The sequence below is a fragment of the Ochotona princeps genome, chromosome 25, assembly GCF_030435755.1.
Source record: "Ochotona princeps isolate mOchPri1 chromosome 25, mOchPri1.hap1, whole genome shotgun sequence".
In the NCBI taxonomy this organism is placed as follows: Eukaryota; Metazoa; Chordata; class Mammalia; order Lagomorpha; family Ochotonidae; genus Ochotona; species Ochotona princeps.
In genome coordinates, this window is record NC_080856.1 from 11,781,305 (window position 1) to 11,794,599 (window position 13,295).

General features: G+C 42.6%; 1 protein-coding gene across 2 annotated transcripts in view; it reads right to left on the minus strand.

Moving 5' to 3' along the window:
• Window positions 1–983: 983 nt before the first annotated feature.
• Window positions 984–13,295, minus strand: part of MDFIC (MyoD family inhibitor domain containing) — a 78,387-nt gene continuing 66,075 nt past the window's right edge. For both annotated transcript variants that reach the window (XM_058655032.1, XM_004592468.2), the window contains exon 5: window positions 984–1,319. In XM_058655032.1, the coding sequence (XP_058511015.1) occupies window positions 1,072–1,319 (248 nt within the window). In that variant the 3' untranslated portion in view covers window positions 984–1,071. The remainder of the gene's footprint in view (window positions 1,320–13,295) is intronic.

A 13,295-nucleotide genomic window follows, 5' to 3' on the forward strand; every position in this document is an offset into this window, starting at 1 on the left:
CCTCAGAAGAGTGAAATTTTAATATATCTCTTGCATGAAAAAGTTTCAAATGAATATCCTGTTTTTTATTTAAAAAAGATATTTCAGTTAGCCATTGTGAATTTTATAAATTTTGTCCAAAATTTTCTAATTACATTTCCATCATGTGTAAGAAAATGCATAATTTTGGTAAACTGAATATGAAAAAATTATATCTCTAAAATTTAAAACCGCATGCAGAAGGCCTTTTTATTTCTTTTAACTAATAAAGGCAATAATAGTTCAAGCTGTCCACGTAAAACCTTGTCCTAAAGAACTCTTCCAAGTAGCCGATGAAGTAATTACCTATCCTACGAGGCCTCTGCAAATTACAAATCCTCCTTGAAGCCTTCCAGCATGTCCTGGGAGCCGTGGGCACTCCTAGAGCCTTCTGAGTTCCCTCTCCTCATCTGTATGTCAATGTGTCTTCTGTTGCTTCACATTCTTTGCAGGTGTCTTTCTTCTGCTGTGCTGCACACCCTGTGGGGAGCACAGGAATGGCTGCCATCTCTGCAGCGTGGGCAAGGAAGGCACACACAGTAGGTTCTCAGGTCTTCTGAACAGGTGCAGAAGCCAGACCACCCAATCTTGAAAGAGCAATGTGCGGTGCCCAGGTTCATGCGAGTTTGTGTCTCAAAGTTACTGCAAAATCAGGAATGACAAATTGTAATCATGACTACATAAACACAGAAAATAAGCCATCCAGCTTAAATACCCACTGGAAATAATACACTTGGAGCAAGGAGCTCCTGAGAATGGTTAGAAGAAATAGAAACATCAATAAAAACTTAACAACTGAGGGGAAAGTGTTGGTCTCCTCAATTATTGAAGCGTATTAAGAGGTTTAAAAGAAGTAGATAAAGAGTTGGACTTTCACATATTAAACCAAGTACATCTGGTGAGAGAACATGGTTTTCAAATAATACTTAGAATAATGAGTTAACAGTGCAAATACTAGGTTGCCGCATGAGAATCTCACCACATGCTTCTCTGCCCCCTAACAAGAAAAGTTGAAAAGGTTCTCCAGTTTTAACACAAACAAAAGATAAATATTTATGAAGGAAAACAAATTCCACAGCATTCCATACAGATTTCCAAACAGTCTGATGATTCACAACAAGCATCCATGATGCCACAATCCATGTCACAGGGACTGTTACAGTCATCTCCCATTTCGTCCCCACAGCAGCAGCAGCAGGCTTCCGAGGGGCAGATGCCACACGAAGCTTGTCCCAGGACAATGTTGCAGAGGGTGAGGAATTCACAGAACAGGCACGCCAGGATACAGTGGACACAGCAATCTTTGTTTCCAGTCGTGAGGACACCACATAAGGAGAGAAAAAAAGGGACACAAAATATACGCCATCAGCAGACTGAAGAAGAATGTATTGAGATAATCTGTAACAAATTATCCCCTGGACGTTCAATACTAAGAGCTTGATGAGCTGAATGCTCAAAAAAGGACCTTAAGCTGAATTAGAGAGGGTGGATTTTTTAGAAGAAAACACTACATCCAAAATCATCATAGATGATTTTACTTGCCCATATGCCTTGGATTATCATTACGATATACCACAAAATGGCCCGTGATTCTGGGTATCATTTCTGGATGGTTTTGTTTTATTTACCAGTCTTCCCAAAATGCTATTGCCCTCTATCACGTTGGGATAAAACAGTCCAATAACATTTGTTAACCTTTTTAGACACAGGGATATCCTTTATTGGCTCTACATACCTGCTTCAAAGTTAGAAGGAACAAACAAGAAATAGTTGGTATATTATCGGAGACTTAATTCATTAAACTAAAATCCATTAAACTAGCATTCACTTGCTTGACTTTCCAAAATACCCACTTTCATGCTTCATTTTTTCCCCTTATTTCACACAAATTCAAGCCAAAATGATGAGATTACCCGTAAAGTCTAACCATTGTTTCTGGAAAAGTTCTTCCTAATTCCAGTAAAAGGATGTGCACATGAGCCAATATGAATAAGGACACAAACCATACTGCTTTCCCACATTTCCTTTGGTGGCAAAATACCTTACATTTCTGCTGTTTCCTGAGATGTAACACGTGATGAGCCTCGAAACAATGTTTGCCAAACTTTATCAACTGGGTTTAAAAAAAGCAGTAATCAAAAAAACTCTAATTCAACAAGTTTTGGGTACATATTATGCATTTCTTTCTCTTGAAATTCTGGGACAATTAGAAGGGAGAAATTGAAAAAAAAAGTTATGTCTGAAAGACTTTAACAATTACAAGAAGCACATTGAAGGCCACTGTTCATGGCATCTGTCCACTATTAAAGGTGCTTGTGAATTTCTACTGGAAGGGAGACTGGATGAGATCGGTTCGTGTGCAACTGGGATCCCACGGATGAAGAAGTGGGAGTGACCCGTGACCCGCCCAACTAAGAAACTTGCCTGCTCTCATAGGTTATATGCATCCAAACATTCAGCGCTTCCAGATCACTGACTACAAGGATAGATGTCCACAGAAACGAAAAGCCCTAAGCCAAGATATGAATCTCTAAAATCCTGCTTCAAACCAATGAGATTTATAAATTAAGTAAGTCTGCTAAAATGTCCTTTCATGTTTAGGAGACAAAGAAAATGATTTGAAAACATGTTCTTGGCTCTAAGCTAATCATTTGACCTACCTCCTACAACGTAAACTGACAGCTGCAAAGTACCATGTAGGGTTAGTTGCACTACATAGAATGACTAATTCAGTATCAACACAGCAAACATATTTGATATTTTCAAAATTAAGAAATGTGTTCAGTTAGGAGGAGAGATGTCTGTCACTTTTAAAAAAATAAATTTTATTTACACTAAATTCTATTTTAGGTTTTTTTTATATAAACATTGATCCATTTAATCCCAATAAGATTACTAAGAAGTAGTAAGTACTGGTTTGATACTCAGTTTACCAAGACAGAGATTGATTTACTAAAAAATTTAGTTAATGTTGTGACTTAACGTTAGTCAATGTTAGTTAATGTTAAGTTAGTTGGTTAGTGTTTAGTTAATGTGTAAGTAGCAGAGCCAGGAACCACGTGATGTACCTCCTGAGACAATGTTGCATTACAGGACTAGGAGTGAACCAACCCGGCTGGTTCAGCTGACTCCTTCTCCAAATGCCCAAAGCAGCAGGGCTGAGTCAGGCTGGAGCCAGGAATGACTCCATCAGTACCTCCCACATAAAGGAACCATGCAGGTCCTTGAGGAGGCATCATCTATTGCTTCCCAGAGGGCCCACCAACAATCCCCAAAAGAATAAATATTGTGCTTTCCCAGATTTGGGATAATGTACGGAGGACAGAACAAAGAATATATATGACAGAAATTGACATTTTGTGATTTGATTATTGGGTGTAGTTCTTGTCTACACTCCAGAGGAGCATTGGTTGTTCTTACCACTTACTGAATTCTTTGTTTAGGGAAGGGTTATGCTTATGATTAAAAAGAAAACTGAAGACATATCACTGCAAAAATTAAATGAAAAATAAGAAGTAAGGAGGAAATGAGCAGGGAGCGAGGGAGCCATAACGCTCTTAAAATTGCATATATGTGGGCCCGGTGGCGTAAAAAACAAAACAAAACAAAACTAGAAAAAATTGCATATATGAAATAAAAAAGAAAAAAATTTGCACAAGTGACAGGTATAAAATAAAGGGAAGTAGGATGAGGATTGAGGGAAGGAGCAAAAGTGGCAAGTATGGTTATCCTCTTAGAGTTGTATGTACACAACAGATGACATCTGTTATCTTTGTATTAATAAAACCTTTGAAAAACTAAAAATAAGTCATATCAAATTTAAACAAACAAAACATCCTGGAGAATTCATCAAAAAGAAAAAAAGAAGAAGAAATGGGACTCAATGTTGGGCACTGCGGTACAGAGGGCAGCTACCACAAGGGGTGGCAAACACATTTCCCATCATGTCCACATCACCATCTATAGTCCTCCATGCTCACCCCTGCTCCTTTTCCCTTCCAAGGTTATGCTGAACTGAACATTTTATGCAGAGTTCCCAGTCAATGTTAACATTCAATGAGTAAGAGCAGTCATCACTGAGTTGGAGAACTGTTACAATACTCCCTGTGTTGTTGAAAGCACAAGGTTGGCACCCTAAAACGAGGTGATGTCTCAAGCTAAAGAAGCACATTTGTAAATCTGAAACATAGAAAATAAGGACCGCAGTTATGTAAACAGAGCAACGTGGACATTTCATAGGAACTCTTGTGATAAAATTAACAGCAGACATTCCAAAGCCTACATTACCTATGTCAATATTAAATCTTACAAAAATAATCATTGTCTTAAACCAAGGGGTCTGTATAATTTACTAAGAAAGCACTTTAACCTACTCAGAATAAACAAAGCTATTAACAGGCAACCAAAAAAAGCCACAAACCAAAACGTGTCTTAAAGATGACAGAGATACTAAACATGGTATCTATAAAAGCACACCCATTTTATGTACTTTGTTGAAAAACATCTAGAAATGGTGACAAGAAAAACAGATCCCTAAATTCTATCAAATAAGTTAAATTATCTGGCTTTTTATCCTGTATCCCAAAAGTTCTTTTTTTTTTTTTTTTAAGATTTTATTAATTGTCATTGCAAAGGCAGATTTTCTGACAGAAAGAGATACAGAAAGATATATCATCCACTGGTTCACTCCCCAAATGGCCACAATGGCTGGAGCTGAGCTGGTCTGAAGCCAGAAGCCAGTATCTTCTTCTGGGTCTCCTAGGAGCCCAAGGCTTTACGCCATCCTTCATTTTTTTCCCAAACCACAAGCAGGAAGTTGGACCAGAGGTGGAGCAGCCAGGACAGGAACAGAAGTCCCTGTGGGATGCTGGCACTTGGAGGTGCAGGGTCAGCTAGGTTGAGCCATTGTGTCATCCCCCTCCTCCAAGTGTTTTTTTTTTTTTAAAAGTTGTATTTTATGAAGAGGAATTCAACTATGACACAGGTAGATGAAAAGGTTGAAATAAACCATGAAGAAATAGTTGTTCTAGTTCCTACCCTAATCAGTGGCACAAGGCACCAAGGGTCAGAGAAGGCATGAAAACCATGGTGTTGTTTGATGCAAAGAGAGACGAAAAATTAGCAAATCCAAGATGATTTTAGTACAAAAAAATTTCAAGAAAAATGGGTTCTCTGTATCCATGTGGTTCACTGTCAGAAATAATTCTTTTCCCTGTGTTCCTGAGGTTTTCAGTTCTTCCGGTTTATTCAGGCCTTATTGACAGGCTTTGGCAGAAGTGTTTAACCTCTGAGAAGCCAACTCGGTTCCGGGAAGGGAGCCTGTCCTGTGGGTAACTGGGCCAAGTCAGAATTGCATAACACAAGAGCAGGACTGAGAGGACAAGAGTGACAGCTGTTGTAAACAAAGAAACACCCTGGTAGCCAAGTGCCTATCAGGACACCTGTGCATGGGAGGACACCGCTAGCACAGCACTGCATTTGAAAAAGCAAAAGACGACTTTAAAGGGAAGTCACGAAAGACGGCGGGTCACAACATCCATCTCTGGGTCCGGTGACAGCTGGCACATCTGCAGGGCTGCCACTTCTGCGCATCTGTAACATAATGCCGGAAACTGACCTCAGCAACCTGCTGTTCTGTGAAAACGTCTGCGACTCACCCCAGCAGCTCTGCTCGGCTTAAAAATGAGGCTGAAGTTTTGTTTCCACAGAATTCAGTCTATAATGAATTATCCCAAATTGATTTATCCATTCAGGACACAATCAAAAATCACTGGCAAATGGGAAGAACGTTGTTGGTGACAGTAAAGAGAAACCTGCAAACGGGGCACTAACGAACTATTTGCACAATCAACCCAGCTTGATGAAACAAGTCTTTACTGTTTCTTGAGTTTCCGGCCTTTAAGATGTGGTAGGACAGGTGCGCTGAATTTCTTAGAACAAAGATAGCAAGCTGCTAAAGTGTAGGGCGGGCAAGGATGCAGCACATGAATTCTAAGAATCAACAGCTTTTTCAGCTGTTTTTTTTTTTTTTTTTTTTTGGAATGGATACAGGTTTGCATGTGTCTTATCTTGACTAATCTCTAACAAAGCTTCCTATGACTTATAAGGCTTAAAAATGCTTTCTTAATCAGATCCCTGTCAACATAAACTATATTCGGAGGAGCAGGTTCATTAGCATCTAATAGACCAGCAATGGGCAAAAAGCAACTGCGGATTGGAACATGAGCTCTCACTGTTACGCAGAATTAGTAATTTAGGAAACTGCTTTGAGATCAAACCTGGCTCCGCAGCCTCACCAGTGAAGCTCCAGGGCACTCACAGTGGTTCCCTCTTCTTCAGCTGCTCCAACGCACATCTGCCCGGTGGTGGCTTGCTACCCGCGGTGCACGGGCCCAGCTGGGAGGAGGCATGCCCCTTCCCAGACACTGTTTTCCTGAAACTGTTGTTTCTCTACACAGAATCCCAAAGCAGGCTGCAAGTGGGCTCTGCTTATCTTGAAACGCAGCTGAGAAGGCTGAGAATCCAAGCCTGTGAAAATCCAGCTGGGAGGGCCAGGACACAGCCTTCTCCAGGGAGTTCTGCTCCTCAAGTGTGTGTGGGGCTGGGAAATATTTACTAATACCGCACGGTAGCGCAGTTGCAGGCAGCTTCAGCTCTCCACGAGAGGGAGGACTCACGGTGTTTCTGGCTGGCAGCCCTAGGCTGACCTGCTGTCGGAATAAACGGGCCTGCACTGCGCTAGTGCGACTCCCACTGAACCCTTGGCTGCCGGCTGTCCTGCGAGGCTGTGAGTTTTAGCCAGAACAGAGTCAACATTTTCCTAGTGGGGAAGAAAGTGAGATAGGTCAGGAGGTGAAAAAGAAAGCTCCAGAACAGCCACATTTTCCACTGCAGGAAGACCACACTCAGGGAAGGTGAACAATAATCTTCACTGCTTTCTATCCTCTCAATGAACTCCAAAGATCCTTTGGAAACAACAGCCCTGTGGTCCCACACGCCACAAAGGGCCTACTCATATGACATCCACGTTCTGCAATCCATGCATCCCCGCCTCTAGGCAGTACATTTGTATTTTCAATTAGATCCAGGGAACGGCATAGAGATTTTGCTTCTCTTACTCAGTTATCCTATCATCTGCTCCAATTCAATCAGTATTCCAGACTCTCCAAGGCAACTCCTTGGGAACTGTTGGCTAGGACACCTGCAGCAGTGGTGCGGGTCGTCCGGTCAAGGCTTGCATTGTCAAGAGTCCAGAAGAGAACATAGGAGTCAGAACACTTTTTGTTCCCCAAAAGCTTAACCTAGAGCATGGAAGAAAGCTAAGCATGCCGACAGCAGAGTTTACGGGAGCTGGCAGCCAGACATCCAGAAGCCGGATCTGGCCACTAAGTCCAGGAATGAACACAAAACAAAAGGAGAACACAGACAACAAAACCAAGGAGGAAACTGAGAAGCAGAATTTCCAAAGACGAGCAGAAATCTGCAGGGCAGCTTTGGTAATCCTGTTTCTAGCTATTTTGGCTATAGCAGACCACTCAAACACAGCAATCTATTTTTTCCATATTTCAATTCTCATCCGTTTTTTTCTCCCAAAGTTAGAAAGCAGAAATAGAGTAAGACCATACTTTATTTCAATCTCTGCAGCAATAACTCTTTTAAGTTGGCGAGCTGTAATATCTCTAATGTAGCACATTAATAATGAGGCTACCAACAATTTTGAATAATAAAAATATTAGTTTGTTTTAATTACTTATATATCTAATTGAAAAGGACAGTGACAAACAGATGCACACAAGGAGAGAGAGAGAAGGGGGGTGGGTGGAGGGAGAATGTTCCAGAGAAACTATCTTCCATTCACTGGTTCACAAGCCCAAATGGCCACAATCGCTGGGACTGGTCTACGCCGAAGCCAGGAACTTAGAGTCTCATCTGAGTCGCCCATCATCTTTTGCCTTCTCAGGGACACTAACAGGGAGACAGATCAGAAGCACAGCAGCCCAGACTCAAACTGGCTCTGTAAAATGGGATGGCAGGATGCATGTAGCAACTTAGCTTACTGTGCCACAATGCCTGTACTATCGATTTTAAAAGCATTTTTCTAGAGAAAGTCAATGTCAAACAGAAGCATTTTTCTAGAGAAAGTCAATGTCAAACAAAACAATGTCAAACAATCTGCTCAAGTTGGTGACAGTAACTATTACGACTAGGAGAAAACACATGAAAATAAATAGACTAGTTCTAAGGAAAACGTGCCATCTCCCTGAAATGCCTGACTCAATATTTTTCCCAATTTTGTTTCACCAACTGTGCGAATTTCCCAATTCATATTTTGACGTCACTTTTTGTCCCTGGTTTAAACATTGTCCTAAGTACGTTATGAAAATAAGTCAGCATAATAATGTACCCAACTGGGTGATTCTGCGAAAGGTTAAACAGGATGACGACAACAAGGAAAAATCATTCTAGACAAAGCTGATCCTTTCAGTCTCTGACATTACCCTGCTGCAGAAACCCACGGAGTTACCCAGGTCATCCCCAGTGTTTCCCGGCAGCTCCTGGGAGTAAACAATCACACTAAGGACTGCCGTTAGAGGCTGCACTGAAGCCTGCAAAATCCACAGGGCTGGGATCATTCGCAGGCAGCCGACCAGCCCTGGCTTGAGAGCAGTGCACACAGCACCTCTGCCGTCCACGGGGGCGAGAGGTCTCCAGCGATGCCTGTTCCCGCCCAGCTGGAGGGATAAACCTCACACAGCAAGCAGGAACCTCATCCAGAGATGGCCCAGGAGGAGCCCCTCCACCACCACAGAAGAGACAGGCCCCAAACAAAGAGGCACAGCAGTGTGACAGCCATGCCAGGCGAGATGAAGAGCAACAAGCAGAGTGAAAAGGGACAGTGAGATGCGGCACCAAAGCATGTTTCAAAGCAGTGCACAGGAGGCAAATCCTATTATTTATAGCATTAATTTGTGACTCAATGCTGGCATTGTTCCTCATTACACACACACACACACACACACACACACACATTCCATCCATGTCATCCACTAATGCCATTTGACTTTTTTTTAAGGCATCACAGATGAACAGGCCAGCATGATTCTGGTCTTACACCTCAGTATACAGACAACTCTGGAGCCAAGAAAATCTAAGAAGGTGTTGTTTGCAAGTATTCTAAATTTGACAAACGAAGGTAAACCTGGTTTTCTCCTACAGTGAACACTGCTTAGCCTGGCTTATTCAATCATAGAAAACAGAGAAATCAAAGTTCTCTAAGTAAGCTGCGTCCACCCCTACCCGCATGCCCAGCTGAGGTTCTCCTGGCTCAGAGCTCATCACCTATCATTTGGGAAGAAAAATGACGGAGCTACAAGAAGAAAGGCTTTAAGTGTCTGTGGTTGTCACCTGTTTGTGTGTTTGTTTTAAAAGCCGCTACCAGCATGAGGGAAGTAGCATACCTTGGGACGCAGAGACAAAGGTGTTTCAATGAACAACCAATTCTTCTACCTTTGTGAGAAGCCCAGACAGCCAAGGACTACCCTATTTATGAAGACTGTGATACTGGGAAATTAAAGCTGGCTTCCCAGCCTTGGCTCTGCTACTGACTGGCTGAGTAATCCTGAACATGGCGTTTCACTGCATGTCCATATCCACATTGAAAAGGGAAAAATGATCTCTAAGATCTTTCCAAGAACTCACATTCCAGAATGATATAATCTACTATTATCTATAACCAGTAGATTTTTCAAGTCTGGTTCAAGGTCTTTTCTTGGCCTTGAGCTGGGGTATTACTGAGCTTAATGCACCATTCACAGCACTATGGAAAGAATTAAGGCTGAATACAAACTGACTAGAAGTTGGCTAAAGCCCCAGGAGCACTTGGCTCTACCAGGCAGGAATGGAGAAGAAGCAGGCCCAGACAGCCCTATTGCAAAGACTGAGCAGGGGCCCAGAAAGCAGGCTTTGCATAAGCAGTGATCAAAGCATAAACCCCGTCTTCGGGTCCACAGAAGCTGTTAGAGTCACATGGTATTAGCCACGGAGATCTTTCTAACAGTGGCGAGTACACAGGAAGTGTGTGTGTGTGTGTGTGTGTGTGTGTGTGTGTGTAGAGGGGGATGACGATGAAAAAATAAACACAGCCCTCATTCTTGACCTGCGCAGGAACCCAGAGACAAGAACTCACTGTGCTTAAATGAAATGAAAACTTCGTTGAACTTTTGGCTATGTTGTGTGGACTGCAGAGCGAGAACTCAAGAATTCAAAGTTTGTTCAAAGCCGTCCTGATACAGCACAGCAACTACTGTGACTGGCATGACTCCATGGTGCTGGGGGTACGGCTGGGGGTAGAGAGGGATCCAGAAGGCCAACAGGGCACAGACCTCATCAGTATGATCTCCGCATCACTGAAAACCCCATGAGGCTGGTGTCTGGCCCATTTCAGAGACAAGCAAACTGAGGTTCTAAAAGTTTATGTAACAAGCTGGACGTTCAAAGGCACCATGGAGGAGACCAGGGATTCAAATTTACATCTATGTGATTTCAAAGGCTATTCTCATCAGTAGGATAAACTGTCTTCATATCTCATTAAATTTCCTTCTTATTCAGTCACCTTACACAGTGCCTACTATGCTGCAGATACTGCTTTAGGTGGCTTACAAATAATCCTTCATTTAACTCTTAGGACAATTTTGTAAGCCAGAGTCCCATTTGACAGTTGAGCATATCACAAAGAGATGGCATGCAGTATCCAATTCAAACACGTGAGCTGGAGTTCCAGGTCATGAAAGGAGAAGAAACCAGGGATAGGAAGAAAACCTCTTGAAGAAGAAATAAGTGAGGGAGAGCGGGGAGAAAAAGCGAAGGTTGCTTCAGCCAGTGGGTGACTTGTGCAAAGGCAAGAATAAGGTATTGTCAGAGACGTGAGTGGCTCAGTGTCTCTGGAATGAGAAGCAAGGTAAACAAACAAGACCTTCAAAAGTGTGTCTGAGGCACAGCGGACACCATGCAGCAATAACACAGAATCACAGAGGTCATGAGGGGCAACTAAGGAAATACAGAGAGAAGGCAGGACTAGCACACAATGCTAAGATTCTGGATGAGGCCCAGATGGGAAGAGACAAGTGTGACGCCAGGGTTTCTGGAGTCACGTCCTGCGAAAGAATCTCGTAAGAACAAAATGACTTAGCTTAAACCGATTTTGACAAAATAATTCGGCAAGAGCCAGGCCTGTGGAGTGAGGACCTTCCACTGCAGGTGAGAGGCAGTGGGAAGCGCAGCCTGGGAGGCAGGTAGGGCTGAGCTAGGGAGTTCTCAGTGGCTGAAACCCTCCCAGTGAACACAATGACAGAGTGAAAGGCAACCGGGAGCTGCAGAAGCCAAGCAAGAGGAGCTGGCAGGGGAGACAGAGGAATCCACAGGGGAGCCCAAAGGCAGGAAAGGGAGGTGTCAGGCAAGCAGAGGAGCAGCCCACGTCAAGGAGCTTATGTCAGATATTCTCCTTCTCCAAAGAAGTCCCGGGGTGGGTCAGTGATGGGAACAGGCAATAACCTGGGGGGAGGCGGAAACTGGACACAGCAGAGACTGTGAATTCAGACCGCCTTGTAAGAGGGCCATCTGTGAAGGGAAGGAGGAAACAGGAACCATGGCAGAAAATAGGAGTGTGGAGGGACTCAACATCCTGGCGGGTCATGGCCGTGACCCAGGCCCTGGCTGAGTGCCTGCCAAGGGAGGAAGTTGGCAAGTTGGCAAGAGGCTCCGGCTGAATGAACTGGGACATGCTGAAGATGTGCTGAGCGTCTGAGAATTCAGCCAAGTCCTGCAAACACATGTGGAGAGTGACAAGAGATCCACATGGCTACCCAGCTGTTCTGCTATAGTGCAGCTCCCTTAAAAAGACAATCTAGATGCTTGGCTTTGAAAGGCAGGTATGCTGGAATGCTGGGGTCACGGTCAAGTTGGGACATTCACCAAGACATCCAAAACCAAATAATGAAAAATATAAATCCTGCCAGGACAATTTTAAATGCATTTATATATATACTTCTAAATATGTACTTATTTCCAAATATATATATATGAATATATAAAAATCTGTATACACACATATATATACATACTTCCAAATATATATATACACACATACATACATACATATATACTTTTAAATGTATATGTGTGTGTGTGATATTTTATTTCATGGTCAGTTGCTATTCAGAAGTCTGTATCTTCAAACTTCTTTCTCATGCTAAGTGGCTATTTTTCTAAGTAACAGAAAGAAAGAAAATTGATTAAAAACTAGAATGCAACTTCCCTACAGGCTGTGGGATGCGGCCTTGGCCTACAGCGGAGCCTTAGTGAACACTTGTTGACTTGAAGCCGGTCGTTTGCACGGCCTGAGGGAAAAGGCTCGGTTTTGCTCTCACTCTTGCTGTCACTCGACAGCATGTAATATTCCAGGAGATATCTGCTGCCTAGATGGAAAGGTTCTTTCTAAAATACCTAATCCTCTGTCATTTGAAAATGCAATTTCTGTACCCTTCAAGGAGCATAATTGTGAGAAGAAAAATAAGCTTCAACTAGTGTCAAGTGTAAATTCTGTTATGTTATGGGGATATTATTCCCTAAGAGGTTGAGTTCCTCAAGTTTAGTTCCCAAGAGAAGTCAGCCGAAAACATAAGTAGGCTTCCTATTTCTTTGAAAACTACTCTAGACTTCATTTTGCTCTTTTCTTTCCTTCCATTTTTTGCCCATTTCTGCCAAACTTCGGGATTTCGAAGAGACAACTACTATTTATTTGTATGCAGATTGCTTCTCTTTCAAAATGGGGAGAATAATTAATTTCCCTGAGCAAACTGCTGAATAAATTATTCCATTTTATTCCTCGAATTGCCTTCTATGTCCACTTGAGAGAACACCTACCACCTTCTGTTTTGCCTTGGGTTAAGTGCACCAGAGGAAAGCAAGCCAGCACAAATTACCAGGGCCCTGGTACGAGCCAAGAAGGGAGCCTGAGGCCAACGCTGCCTATCAATTCAAATCCCGCTGGAAGATTTGCCCCCAAACCCTGTAAGCGCTATGTCACCAGCTTGTTGACTTGGAAGCATAACCTCGTTTTTTTTTCCACACACTTATTTATGGAGAGTTAAATTAAGATTCCCCGAACTGTGGCTTACAAAAACTGTGAAGTTAATTTTCTCTCCTCTGTCCTGGTACTGGCGACGATGTATCGGTGAAAGTACAGCATTAAGATGCTAATATGAAAACAATAATCTCTT